At 38.0% G+C, this 14345-nt stretch overlaps 3 protein-coding genes and 1 long non-coding RNA gene across 14 annotated transcripts; 3 read left to right on the top strand and 1 right to left on the bottom strand.

Annotated features, from left to right (window-relative positions):
- The first annotated feature begins 205 nt into the window (after positions 1-205).
- LOC104820081 lies at positions 206-764 on the top strand. Its single transcript, XM_010550454.1, has 3 exons — positions 206-244; positions 303-372; positions 457-764. Exons 1-3 carry the CDS (start codon positions 206-208, stop codon positions 762-764), a joined length of 417 nt encoding a protein of 138 aa, XP_010548756.1.
- A 1801-nt stretch (positions 765-2565) lies between these two features.
- LOC104818568 (putative pentatricopeptide repeat-containing protein At5g40405) lies at positions 2566-7432 on the top strand. Of its 3 annotated transcripts, none has more exons than XM_010548197.2 (2): positions 2566-2861; positions 5315-7432. In XM_010548197.2, the coding sequence occupies exon 2, from the start codon at positions 5356-5358 to the stop codon at positions 7192-7194; it is 1839 nt and encodes a 612-aa protein (XP_010546499.1). In that variant the 5' UTR covers positions 2566-2861; positions 5315-5355; the 3' UTR covers positions 7195-7432. The 3 variants fall into 3 exon arrangements, with proteins under 3 accessions (XP_010546499.1, XP_010546498.1, XP_010546497.1); XM_010548196.2 differs by lacking the exon at positions 2566-2861 and adding an exon at positions 4119-4433 and having other exon boundaries at positions 5297-7432; XM_010548195.2 differs by lacking the exon at positions 2566-2861 and adding an exon at positions 4120-4433.
- Positions 7433-8893: 1461 nt separating this feature from the next.
- Positions 8894-12322, top strand: LOC104818566 (probable glycosyltransferase At3g07620). Of its 9 annotated transcripts, none has more exons than XM_010548194.2 (8): positions 8894-9038; positions 9312-9405; positions 9543-10270; positions 10345-10475; positions 10744-11095; positions 11198-11480; positions 11664-12080; positions 12207-12322. In XM_010548194.2, exons 3-7 carry the CDS (start codon positions 9596-9598, stop codon positions 11855-11857), a joined length of 1635 nt encoding a protein of 544 aa, XP_010546496.1. In that variant the 5' UTR covers positions 8894-9038; positions 9312-9405; positions 9543-9595; the 3' UTR covers positions 11858-12080; positions 12207-12322. The 9 variants fall into 9 exon arrangements, with proteins under 9 accessions (XP_010546496.1, XP_010546488.1, XP_010546491.1 ...); XM_010548189.2 differs by having other exon boundaries at positions 8895-9038; positions 11198-11920; positions 12056-12080; XM_010548188.2 differs by having other exon boundaries at positions 8895-9038; positions 11198-11920; positions 12019-12080.
- LOC104818567 lies at positions 12228-13096 on the bottom strand. The gene is made up of 2 exons (XR_772689.1): positions 12785-13096; positions 12228-12677 (listed from the first exon to the last, which is right to left on the bottom strand). It is a non-coding gene; the product is annotated as an uncharacterized LOC104818567 (long non-coding RNA).
- Between the last annotated feature and the right edge of the window lie 1249 nt (positions 13097-14345).

Raw genomic sequence — 14345 nt, 5'->3', positions numbered from 1 at the left:
TGGTCAATCTTTCTAACACTTGTATTGAACTCTAAACTTTTTTAAAAAAAATAATGAAATAAAATATTAAACTTTGAAACGATTTACAAAACAATCGTTAAATTAAACACTAAACTTGGGAACAAATGCATTATAAGCAGAAGAGAGTGAAAACACCAAAAAAAAAAAAGACAGGAAAAAAAGGAATCTTCTCAGCTCGGAAAACATGGTTGCAACTTCGGTCTCCCAAGCCCCGTGTAGCCTGGTACTCAACAGTCTGGTTTCGTGAGGCGCTGCCTCGTTATTCTTTTCTACATTGGCAGGTACTATTTTCAAGGTTACCGACGAAAGACAGGTTGTTACGCTGGAGAATCGATGTGGATCCTACATGCTGTCTCTGTGGGATAGAAGTGGAAACGCATGACCATCTTTTTCTTCGATACTCATACAGTAAAGCCTTATGGGTTGCGTATGCAGGTAGATGTTGGGATAATCCACCAACGGCGTTGACAGACTGCATCTCTTGGATCATAGCCAACAACAACACAAATATCAAGGATAAACCGACAATCGTAAAGCTCCTTCTACAGGCCACGATATACGTCATATGGCAAGAACGGAACAATCGGATTTTCAGACATGAAGCTTGCTCCTCTGAGAGGATCCGTTGGAAGCTGGACAAGGCTCTAAGGAATATTCTGCTCTCCATCAGACTGCAGCACCCTAATACGACAGGTTCAATACTGGAGAATTGGTATCATCTGATGCGCGACAACGGAGATTAGACACATGGGTTAAACTTGTATTTTGTTTTGTTATGCGGAAATTATGACCATTTGATCTGGGAATTCTTTGTTACTACTTCGGATACAGACTTAAAAGTCTGGTTGTAGAATACTTTATTTTTCGGTATATATATAATCACATTAAACAAAAAAAAAACACTAAACTTTTAAACGATTTTCAAAAACCATAACCGTTGAAAAAAATTCAGAAAAGTTTATTGAAATTCCTTTCTTTTTTTTTTGAAATTTTATAGCTGATGTATTTATATGAACTTTTTTTTTACAAAATTGAATAGATATATATACGTTTCAATTAACTCACACGCATCCACGTATATCCCCACATATTCAATAATCCCAGCTAAAATTACCCAATTTTCGAATTTTTGACATGCTGCATTGTTTTTAACTGTACAATACAAACATCAATTCAACAAAATTTTTGTTTCAATTATGTGCAAGTCGGCGGAATGCATAATAAATTTATAATAAAAATAGAAATTGTCGAATTGTACTTGCATCGTCATAATCCTCTAATTTTAAATATATTTTTAGTTTAAAAAATATACAAAACGCAAACATCTCTCTATCTGGGCTCCCCTAATCTTTAAGCCCACGACCCATATTGTGTGATTAGAGAAATCCCACATCGGAAGAATAGAAAAGCGCGAACAAGGGGAGGGAAGCATAAGTAGGGAGCTCGAGAGAGCGGACAACATACTTACCTGGACGGGGTCAACGCGCGATCAAGAAGGCACGTGGCCTAGGTTAGTGACCTCCATTGCACTTCGGAGGGGCGCTTAGCCTAAGGTCTCCCCAAGCGGGAGAGCCTACGTTGTAATTTGTGGCAGAGGGGGCCTGCGTTCGCGCGGCCCCCACCAGTATGATGTCTAATGCTTAACCAGGGGCCGGGTTGGTACGGTTCCGTTCTTTTACGTTGAAATCGAATATTATCATTTTGTTAAAACATTTTACTGTTTTTTAATTATTTTTTTTATTCGTTTCGGATTCGGTTTAGATAAATCATAACCATTCGGTTTTATTACAATTATATGTTATTCGATTCATATGAAATAAACCACCCCTACCTTTAACCATAACTTCTTTTTATTTGTATGTTGTAACGAAATTATCCAGCATTAATAGAATGTAGCCGTATGTTTATTTATTTATTTTTTGCTGTTTGTTGTCTGTCAATGGATCAATTTAATCGATGACGAGTTTTTAAGAAAGCTATTTTTACTTTTATTGGTTGCCCACATAAACAGCAAAACATGAATTCAGGCTTGCGAGGATGTCTATTGCTAATTGAAAACAGTGTCCAAAACACAGCTGATGTTTCTGTATTCTGGAGAGAATAACACTGACCGTTATGTTGAACTCGAAAAACATAGATCTTGTCCCAATGAACTGCGTTAGTTTGGTTGGTCGCTTCGTAATCAACTGGAAAACGTGCAAAGTGTTACATGTTATCGTTTTTAGGTCTCTTCCGTTCCGTACTTGATCGAACCCAGATATCGTTCTATGGGAGGCGAGGACCTGGCGCACCCCGCCCAATCATGCTCTTGAGTCATAAGAACAAATTGTGCGTTGGGCTATTTTTGAAATTGGGCACAGCCCAATCATGCTCTTAGTCATAAGAACAAATTTTGTATTGAGCCTTTTGCGAAATTGGGCTCGGCCCAATCTTTTTCTTCATGAAGGGTTGAAAACTTCTTCCAAGACCCATCTTAGATTTTCTTAGGTCCCCGGACCTTCAGAATTTCTGCGAGGGTGTGATTCCGTCGATTTTCAATCCTCGACTGTTGTCGGATTTGGTGAATACCTCCTAAGTTTACTGTACGATTGCCGTAATCATCATGAGTTCCTCCTATCCTTTGTTGTAATCAATGGCATAAGTTTCTTCCTAATACCCGTTCCAATTGCTTTCTTGACCATTGTGTCGTACTCTCTCTACATTTTAGGCGGTCCATATTTTTGTCCAAATACACTCTCAGGGTTCCTGTAATAGACGGCGCGATTCGATTCTTCAGTGCACCAAAAACCGTATATCAAGTGATTTGCTGATCTCGCTGTTGGTCTAGCAAACCAATGTTGGTAAGTTCTGGACCAGTCAAACTCTCTTTTGTTCCTGTGATTCGCTCTTCTATCTGGACTGACTTAGCTGAGTGTGGCTGGTCCGTCAGAGTAAATTCTGGTCAGGGGCGGACCAAATGCCTAATTTCTCCGTTTCATGCTGAATTTCTGCATTGTCCCCTCGTGGTCTTGTCAAAATCATGAAATAGTATAAGAGACTTAGAATAGCTCTAAAATACCTAAAAATGTGTTCGTCTAAACACCAAAGGGATACTCATATAGAATAAAAAAAATCCGAGCCATCATTATTTATTTTAGGGACATGTCATACTTTTTGCTAAACACAAATAAGTGATTTTTAGATTTTTTATTGTATTATTTAATTTTAATGGTTGTAAAAATGATAATCATTGGTTGTTTTAGTAACATTTTTTAATGACCCAAGTTCAAGCGATTTTGATAAAGAACGAGACAAAAAATTTTCTCAACATAAGTTTAAATTTTTGTTTGGAAAATGACATTCACATGAGTTTTTCGAGTTTCTAGAAGATATAATTGAGTACAAGTTTTGGCAAATTTTCACATTATAAAAAAACTTCTTTAATAAATTTTCGATATAAATATTTTTTTAGATTTATTTTTGATAAATTTGAATGCATATACGTATAGTTGAAAGTTTGATGGAAAATAGTTGAAACATGTAATTGAAACATCCAATTTCGAATTCGGATATCCTAAAAAATATCGAATAATCAAATTCCAAGTGCTGCCCATCACTGCCCACACGTTTGGATACCCACTCCAATCCATAAAATGGGCTGGCTCGGACCGGCTCGAATCGGTTCTTTTGAGCCATCTTATTTTTTGTTCAGCCTATTCGGTCTGTTTTTTTATGAGTTAGAAAAACTCTGATCCAAACTAAATTGTTCGAGGTATGAGTTAACTCGCGAGTCAACTCATATTTATCTAATTATCCGAAAAATCTTTTAAAATTATATAAAACTTGATAATTTGAATTCTACATAAGAATAATAAGAAGTCATTCCATATAAAACAAAATATTTAACATAATAATCTATAAAACATATCTAAATCAAAAAAATTAACAAAAAATGGTATCTCACATTACCAAACTAATATAAAAAGTGTCATATATCAACCAATATAAAAATATAAAAAAAAAATTTTGGAGTGGAGAGAGAGATTGGGAGAGACACCATAAAAAGAATAAACGGAATAGATTCGGATTCGCAGCAAACTGGCTTGTTCAATCCGTTTTTATTTGATCTTCTATTTTTTGGCTCGACTCAACAAAAAATGAGTCAACCGCGAACTGGCTACCGAAGCTCTCATTTTAACATCATTACTCCAAACCCTAATCGGATTCATTATTTAAGTCATTTTCCCGCAATAATCAGAAACGCCATGGGTCGTTTCTCTTTCCCGAATAAATAATGTTGTTTTTTCGGCACGTTCTTATTTAATGTTTAAACCCAAAATCTTGTCCAAGACCTGTCTTAAGATATACTCTGACAAAATCCAGCGAAGGAAGAGAAGGATCGTGACTGGTTTTGCTCATCTATCACGACAAAGGTTCTTCCTTTTATCATTTTAATGGCTTCCTAATCTGTCTGCAATCTTGTTTCTCATCTTCGTTAAGGGTTCAACGTGTTCTTCGTGCCTGTATGTCATTTGTTCGATGAAATGCCTGACAGAGTTGTTCTGTTCGGATTGTCTCCTATGCCTTTGTTCACATTTCTCCGTTCATTTTCTTTTATCCTCTGGAGTTTTCCGTATCGATCCTGAGATTGTGACATTAACTTTAGTTCCTTTGCTTTTCGGGCATCTATTGACAAATTCTCGTGTTTTTTACCAAAGAAAAGAACGAAATTCTCTTGAGTTTAGATGCAAGTGTTTATTATTCCTATGTGTTGTTTTACACAGGAAATGAACAAGTCTGGTCGAAGTCTTTTTGATTGAACTTGCATTTTGTTTTGGGTTGTTCTTCTGATCTTGATCTTGTTTATTCTTATGGTCCAAACGGGTATACATCTTAGGCATAGTGAGGAACATGCATTAACCAGCATTTTTTAATGCTTAGAATTCAAGTTAATGTTCGATGTTTGATGTCCATATTATGGATTTTGTGTTCAGAATCTGAATCCAAGTTGAGAACTGGCAGCATTTGCGATACGCATTAGATACATTTGTGTTGGTAGTTAAGAAACTCATAGTAGGGAAAAGAATTGCCAAAATTTAGCTGATCTCTTAAACTCAAGAATGATTCTGACCAAGCTTTGAATCAGCAGCACATTAGAAATGTTGTTTGGCAAATCACCTCTCGTGTTTATGATTCTATAATCGTCGGTCGCTGAATTTTTATAAACCAACTAACTAAATCAATCAGTCAAAGTATTTTGCTTTCATTGCATGATCCGACGATGATTTTGTTGTAGTGTTCTGTCTGGATGCAGGTGCGTATGATGCTCGGGTAGTATAGTCCTTTCATCTAGTCATGAACAGAATCGCGAAGCATCCCTTCATCGCCCTTTTGGATTCAGGCACAACGTTGAATGAGCTAAGGCAGATCCACAACCAGCTCTTAGTCAATGGAATCCTCAATGATGACCATCTTCTAGGCCATTTCGTCGCCAAAGCCGCATTGAGCAACCCAAAGAACTTAGATTATGCTCGTGAGTTACTAGATCGGTCACATAATCCTACCCTATTTGCTCTTAATTCCATAATCCGAGCACATTGCAAGAGCCCCAGTCCAGAAAAGAGCTTCGATGTTTACAGAAGGATCCTCTGCTCAGGAAATAATCTTTCACCAGACAACTACACCATCAATTTCATGGTTACCGCATGCACAAAGTTAGTTTCTTGTGAGGCGGGACTTCAGATCCATGGTACAGCCACTAGACGTGGATTTGACAATGATCCCCATGTCCAAAGCGGGTTGATTTCCTTGTATGCTGTACTGGGTTGCCTTGATTCTTGTCACAAAGTCTTTAGCTCAATTTCTGATCCAGATGTTGTATGTCAGACAACGATATTCAAAGCTTGTGCGGAATGTGGGGATATTGCTTTTGCACGAAGATTGTTTGAGAAAATGCCTGACAGAGATGCAGTTGCCTGGAGTGCCATGATTTCTGGGTATGCTCACTTCGGAGATCCAAAGGAAGCACTTAACCTATTTCATCTGATGCAGCTGGAAGGATTCACGGTCAATGAGGTATCTCTGGTTTCGGTTTTATCTGCTTGCACTCAACTGGGGGCATTGGACCAAGGGAGATGGGCTCATGCTTACATAGACAAAAACAAGATCAAAATGAATGTAAACCTTGGTACCGCTTTAATAGATTTCTATGCCAAATGTGGGGACATGAGCAAAGCCATGGAAGTTTTCTGGGGTATGAAAGTGAAGAATGTATATACATGGAGCAGCATGTTGAACGGGCTTGCGATGAATGGGTTTGGAGAGAAATGTCTCGAGCTTTTCTCTCTTATGAAACAAGAAGGTATTATTGCAAATGCCATCACATTCGTGTCTGTCCTGAGAGCGTGTAGTGTAGTTGGTTTAGTAGATGAAGGGCAAAAGCATTTCGATGCAATGAGAAACGACTATGGTATAGAGCCTCGACTCGAGCACTATGGTTGCTTAGTCGATTTGTATGGACGAGCAGGGCGCCTAGACGAGGCCCTTAGTGTTATCCAAGGCATGCCCATGAAGCCTCGCAATGCTATATGGGGTTCTTTGCTCAATGCTTGTAGGCTGTACAAGAATACGGAAATGGCCAAGCTCGCATCAAGTAAGTTACTCGAGCTAGAGGATAAGGCTCATGGGGCGTACGTCCTTTTATCGAATATATATGCCGAGTCAAACAAATGGGATAATGCTAGTCATGTCAGAGAAGTAATGAAGTTCAAGGGGGTAAGAAAGGAACCCGGGTGCAGCGTAATGGAGATTAACGGAGAAGTTCATGAATTCTTTGTTGGGGACAAGTCCCATCCGAGATACGGAGAAATTGAGGGTTCTTGGAAGGAGATCTCGCGGAAGCTGAGGCTTGCGGGGTACAAAGCGGACATAAGTCCCGTTCTTTTCGACATAGAAGAGGAAGAGAAAGAGGAAGCGGTTGGTTTGCACAGCGAGAAGATCGCCATCGCCTTCGCTATGATCAGCTTGAAGGGAGGTGTTCCCATCAGGATTGTGAAGAACCTTAGGGTTTGTTGGGATTGTCATCAAGTCGCTATGATGGTTTCAAAGATTTTTGACAGAGAGATCATTATGAGAGACAGGAATAGGTTTCACCATTTCAAGGATGGTGAGTGTTCTTGCAAGGGCTTTTGGTGAACCAAATTCATTTGATTCAATATCCAGTTTTATGTTACAATTCTACAAAGATTTCTCCAATGGTTCATAACAAGTGATATTTAGAAGCTTACAGAGGATGATGCATTTTCAGTGTTGTTCTTCTCTAGCATTTAGGACATGTAAGTTTATATATATGTTTGTATGTATGTGTGTATATATATATATATGTAATTGCGTAGGTGTATTTGCATTCTTTTTATGTCGAGATTGTACATTTGTGTTGACTTGCGCTGATATATATATATATACACACACAAATACAACACGCTAACAGCTCACGAAGACAATTTTTTTAGTTTACTAACAACGAAATATATTATTTTACTAACAGAGATACTTCCTCTCTTTGTTTTTTTATTAAATACTTGGGTGTATCAAATCTCCGACAACAAAAGCATGAAACCCATATGTTCACACTCAAGAGTCTCGAGTAATCAATGGTGCCATGTTCCCTACGAGCGGAAAGAAGGTCTGAATTGTCCGTCCTTGTGCTTCCACAACACAATGTCTTGTCCTCGCGCGGGTCTCGCCGGGTCGACAGTAGCTAAAGCTTCGTGTAGTTTCTGTATCCTGTCAGTTCCTGGCTCATGGGAGCTTCCAGTCGTTGTCGCAAGCTGCTGTACATACTTTCGATAATCGCGGAAAGTATAGAAGACGAGGTGCCCCCATTCACCGATGACGTCAATCGGAAGCAGAAATATTGTGCTCTAATAACTGACCATGCATGCCCTACATGACTGATCTAACCAGCAGTACTTTGTAAGATGAGATCTATTTATATTCATACCATTTTTACCATGGTAACTTTTTTTATTATTATTTTTAGGTATATATTACTTGTATTCAATTGGTATTTTTTTTTATTTATATCTCACAACAATTTTTTTCAAGTTATTCCATGAAATTTAAACAAATTAATCATTTTTTACTAAAATTGTTTTCTCTACAATTAACTTTTCATAACAAAAACTTTCTTTTAACTAAACTATAATATATTATCATTTTTCAAATCGAAAAATGTCCACGCAATCTTAATAAAAAAATCTAACGTATCTTTTCAACCAACAACACACAAACAATATAAAATATTCTTTATGTCCAGACATCATATTTGATATAAATTTTCGATATTTGCAACTTAAATCGTTGAAATCCGACATTTATCGATAAAAAACTTGATCATTTTTTTATTCACGAATTTAACTGAGATTTTAAACACAAATTATACTTATATATATATATATATATACCAACGCATCGTTAATCCAACATTTTTAATGGTAAACTAACAAATCTAAAGTCGACATGAATTAAACCCATTGCTAATCTTTCAGTATGAAAAATCTCTATTTAAAATCCGAACCCAAATTATAATTGGTCGGATATTCCATTTTCTGAAAACTCAATTCATTGATTCGCTCTGATCGCTCGTATTTTGCACATATTTTGATGATTTAATCACATTCCATCATTTCGTTTTCAATGAATTCATAAGATTCCTCCCATGGAATCAACGTGTGGTTTTGTTGGATGTCTCGTGTAACTTGTTTGTTTCCCGAGAAACCCCGAGAAAATGAGTCTCGAGAGAGAAAATATATAAAATAAAATTAAAAAAAAGATGCGATTTTGTTTTTTTTTTATAAGAAAACAAAAAGCTTTGGGCTTTTTCCCTCTTTCACAGCTGGATTCCTGCTTTTTCCACGGGAACGAAGAAAATAGAAACAAATTCCTCTATCATTTTCTCAGCAAACTTATCGGATTTTCTCGGCAGCAATTACAACATCCGAGCCGTGATCTCTGGTGCTCGTCGATCCCTCTGTCCCGTAAGTTGTTTCTTCCAAGATACCGCTGATGAATTGCGGTGAAATAGATTCCGACAAGTCCGGATGATTTAACTTTTGCGTGATATTTAGCTTTAGATCTTCTCTAGTTCCACTGCTATGTCATGGAAGTTGATTGGGTTACTTTAAGATTCCACTTTTCATAGCCTTGGAACAAATTTTTGAAATCGGGAGAAGTAATAACAACAAAATAGGATTCGGGCTTTCGTTTCTGCCAGCGAAAAATGGAAAATCTAAGTTTGGATTGATTCTCAGGTTTCCTATGAACTCCTGGTGCACAGAGTTATTTGATGTCAATATGAAGCTGAGCCAAGATTGAATCCAGTGGTCATCAACCTGTATAAATTCAGTGAGTAGTTTGGATTTAGCATTGGTTCATCTTCTTCTCGCACTTTTAGTTCGGTTTTTTTAATGTTCTATCTTCTAAATCTTGTCTCCAAGATGATGATGTTCATTGTTGATGAAGTAATAGTTCAATTTTGGCAGGTTTATTATATGCTTTTCTAGTCAGGGATTCTAATTTAGGAATAGATCACTCCATGCGTCAGAAACTTCAGGTTCTTCGTCGGGTAGAGGCTACCAGATTGCTTCTGTTCGCCGGTCTGGTTTTCATTTTGATTGTTGGCTTTCAATATGTAAATGTACAATATAGTAGCGTTGTATTTCTGTTATCGGCTGAGGATAAGATTCCTATATCAAGAAATGATAACAATGGAACCCTTTTGCCATCATCGGAGTCTGAAACATTGTCGGTTAAAAGCATGAGCTCCTCAAATATATATCATGCTCCTGAGGTAGATGGAAGAGAAGATGTCTTGGAGAGAAAGAGAATAGTTTCGGATGAAGGGCATATTCTTGATTCTGAAATGAAGGATTTGCAGGATACTTTCATGGAGGATGACACTGATAATGATAATGAAAGTCCCGATTTTGAAACCAGAAGAAGCTCAAATAAAAGTCTTTCATCTCCTTCTGCTTTACCCCCTGAAGATTTACCAACCGATATAGAATCCACTGAAGACGCTAGCACGAATTCTGATTATGAAAGGAAAGAGAAATTGGAGATTCTGGAGAATGAATCTGATCATTCTGTTGACAAGCTTGCTCCAGAGGTTGAAAAACTTGTCCAGGTTCCGAATTCCGGGGTCTTTTCAATATCCCAGATGATGAGCTTATTGAATCAAAGTCACAATTCTCATGTTTCACGGGTTGGTGTAGGCATCTGGAACAATCATTCGTTATTTTTCAGCTCTGTTTCATTATTAATGGTCTTCTGTGTTTTTTTCAGAAACCTAGATGGTCTTCCCCAGTTGATCGGGAACTATTATATGCGAGAAATCAAATTGAGAACTCACCAATCATAGAGAATGATCCTCTCTTGCATGCTTCTCTGTATTGGAATCTTTCAATGTTCAAAAGGTAAGGTTAACATATCAGTTTTATGCATTTCTCATAAAGTGTATACTGCTTTATCTTATCTTTCTCTAAAGCTAAGTAATAAAGGAAGCTTCTACATTTCCTTACGGGTTTTGCTTTACTACTTAGTAGCATATTTGCACCAAATGTGTGTTGTTATATCAGTTACACAATGAAATTTTTGCTGTTTGTTAAATGACCTGGATGGTTTTTTCGTTTTCAGTCTATCATTTACGTGTTCATATTTTTCACATTTGCTGTTTGAAATCAGCAGAAGCTACGAATTAATGGAGAAAATGCTCAAAGTATATGTCTATCGAGAAGGAAAACGACCGATAATGCATAAACCGGTGCTGAAAGGTATATATGCTTCGGAGGGATGGTTTATGAAGCTGCTCAAGTCCAGCAAAACATTTATCACGAAAGATCCGCATAAAGCACACCTCTTTTACCTCCCGTTTAGTTCGAAAATGTTGGAGAAAACCTTGTATGTCCCTGGTTCACATAGCGATAAAAATCTCGTGGAGTTTTTAAAGAACTATTTGGACATGATCTCAACAAAGTATCGTTACTGGAACAGAACAGAAGGGTCGGATCATTTTCTCGCCGCTTGTCATGACTGGGTGAGCATCTTTTGCTGCTTTTGTTTTATCTTGTCTTTGATCTCCGAGTTCAATGAATCACTTCCAGGTCTTGCTTGATAACTCTGTATCTGTTTTTTTCAGGCTCCATCTGAAACAAGGCGATACATGGGCAATTGCATCAGAGCATTATGCAATTCCGATGTCACAGAAGGCTTTGTCTTTGGCAAAGACGTAGCTCTTCCCGAGACAACTATTCTCTTTCCCAGGAGACCTTTGAGAGCTGTAGGAGGAAAACCTCCTACTCAAAGGCCAATCCTTGCTTTCTTCGCGGGTGGAATGCATGGTTATTTTAGGCCTCTCTTAGTAAAACGCTGGGGCGGTAGCAAGGACCCGGACATGAAAATATTCAGCCAAATGTCCAAAGGTAAGGACATGAAGAGATACATTCAATACATGAAGAGCAGCAAGTACTGTATCTGCCCGAGAGGGTATGAGGTCAATAGCCCTCGGGTAGTGGAAGCGATATTCTACGAGTGTGTCCCGGTTATCATATCAGATAACTTTGTGCCTCCGTTTTTCGAGGCTCTGAACTGGGAATCCTTTGCAGTTTTTGTAATGGAGAAAGACGTTGGGGATTTGAAGAGGATATTGCAGTCGATACCCGATGAAAAGTACCGAAAGATGCAGATGAGGGTCAAGATGGTGCAGAAGCATTTCCTCTGGCATGCTAAACCTGAGAAATATGACATCTTTCATATGATACTGCATTCGGTTTGGTTCAACCGAGTTTTTCAAAGCTAATCAAGCAACAAGCCTGGGGTTTAAGCAGGACGATTCCGAGATTCACCACCTACACCAATCCAGGTAATGAATGAAACCCTTAATTCTTTCGCTACAGATAACCGCTATAAACCACTCTGTGCACAAGGTGCGGATGGTCATGTCAAGTGCAATTATATCAGCATTTTCTGACTTACATGAGGACCTTGAACGGAAAAGCTCGTCTTGGTGATATAAATCGCAGGTAACCCTTCTAAAAACTGGCCTAAATCGCGAATATATATCTCTTTGATGTTACAAAAGCTTTCCTCTAAAGTCCCCCTTTTTACTGGGTATAATTCTGGTTATCTCTTGGTTTCGTCTTTGTTAGGTATAAAGGACAATGCAGCTGTTAAGGGTCACTTGCAGTTGCTGATTTTTCGATTTGTAAGTGTATATATACAGATGTACTCTTGAGATCAATACAACAGAAAGCACTTTTTCTTCTTCAAAGTTCTTCCTCTGCTGCCATGGACTTCCTCATCCTGAGAATGTCGAGATGGCATCAAAGCTCTAACTTGTTTTTCGCTCTTACCGCTATCCTTTTTCTTTTCCCACCCTTGTTCTCTCGTTTTCTCCTGTTCCTTAACCATGACAGACCAAACACATACCCGGACTTCTTCCACCTTGGATTTACCTTCTGCCTCTGCAATCCCAACACCCATCTCACCTTCGAACCCAGATCCCTCTTCTAACCCTCCCGTTTCTCCATCCGGCTGATTCCTCAAACCTTGTGCATGTCACCGAGAAACTTTCCGATGAGTCCAACTAGGCCATCTGGTCACGATCGATTATAAAGGCCCTAACCACCAAACACAAACTCGATTTCATTTATGGCACAATACCCAAACTTTCTGAAACTCGTACCGATTTTGGAGCTTGGTCTCGCTGTCACGCTCTTATCTGTACCTGGATAACCAACTCTATCTCTTCCGGAATAATAGCCAGTTTAATCCTTTTTCTTGAGAAGCCGGTATCATCTGGACCACCTTTGAAACCAGGCACAAACAAAAGAACGTCTCCAAAATCTTTCATGTTGGCAGAAAATCGAAACATTACAGCAGGGTACTATCGATCTCAACTCGTTCTTTACAAAACTCAATGGGCTCTAGGGGAACTAAAAAACTATGAACCTTATCCAGTTTGTTCATGTGGTGGATGCCCTTGTCAGGAAAACACAAGGTTTCTCGAGGTGAGGGGGAAGAAATCATTATATCGATGGAGAATTTGTGGGTTGGTTTCTGTAAATTGTGTTGGATTTGGGTTTATTTGATAGAATCAAAACGGGCCTAGCCCGTGAGAAGTTCGGTCCGTATAAAGTTTTAGAAACTTTAAATCTGCTTCTTATTTGAATTTGAAATTCAAATTCAAATTGGATTCAAATCCGCAAAAAATCTATCAAATATGATTGAGATAAGATTGAGATAATATCAAAATAAAATCAAATTTGAATTTTGAAATTCAAATTGATTTGTTTTGAGATTCTTCCCTCTACTATAAATAGGGGTCTTTGGGTTAGCTCATAAAAAACACACAAAAGAAACAAGCATTCTAGAGAAAAAGAGCATTCTCTCTCTGAGTTCGCTTGGTATTTGGAAAGCTTCTTCCAAATACGCGGTCGTTGTATCCTGGGAGTTCACCGTGCTCCAATAGCCTCGAAGCTTTAGAGGTGGCACGGAAATCGAACTTAAGGAAACTGTGTTTCACAGGCCTCGACAAAATAATTTTTTAATTTCAGGTACTTATCTGGAATCGCTCGAATTGCCGGAGTTTTGCCGTCGTCAACAGCCGCCGTCCCCAACAATCTTAAGTTCGATATGGTTAACACGAGGCAAACTTCTCGGGTAAGTGCCTAAATCTCCTTTTAATTTCGGTATAAAATCTTACACGAATTTGGATCTAAAACCAACTAGGTTAAAAAAAAAAAGTGTTGAAAAAAAAAAAAACCAAATAGTTGTTTTGTGAAGCCCAAATTGAGTTTAAGGCCCAAATTTAAAATTGAAGCCCAAATTCAAAAAGATTAATTGAAAAGCCCAAAAGAGTAAGCCCAAATTGAAAAGTTTAGTCTTGGCCCAATTTGAAGAGATTAATCTAAAAGTCCATAAGAGAAAGCCCAATATATTTAAAAGTGTTTTGTGAGAAGAAAAAAAAAGAATATTATTATTTATCTTTTTTGGAAGAAAAGAAAAAGGTTAAACAAAATCGGAAGTAACTTTTCCTGTAAATTGGGGAAGCAAGCTTTGTCTTAGCGGGCCGGGTTTGAAGAGGAAGCCCTTTATACCCTCCTCATAGTAAGGACGTGGGAATCAGGGTGAACCCTCCTCCGGCTATCACTGGAAGCGAGCAAAACCAATTTATAAGTTAAGTGAAACTCGGTTTAGTTTATAAGCTTTGTGAAAGCTAACAATAATTGGATTTATTCAACAGATCATTGATAATCCAAGAAATCCCATGGATTCAAATACTGCTC

This window comes from Tarenaya hassleriana, unplaced genomic scaffold, assembly GCF_000463585.1.
Source record: "Tarenaya hassleriana unplaced genomic scaffold, ASM46358v1 Cleome3, whole genome shotgun sequence".
Lineage (NCBI taxonomy): Eukaryota > Viridiplantae > Streptophyta > Magnoliopsida > Brassicales > Cleomaceae > Tarenaya > Tarenaya hassleriana.
Note: the sequence above shows the minus strand (reverse complement) of the source record. Positions and strands in the feature narration are given on the sequence as shown.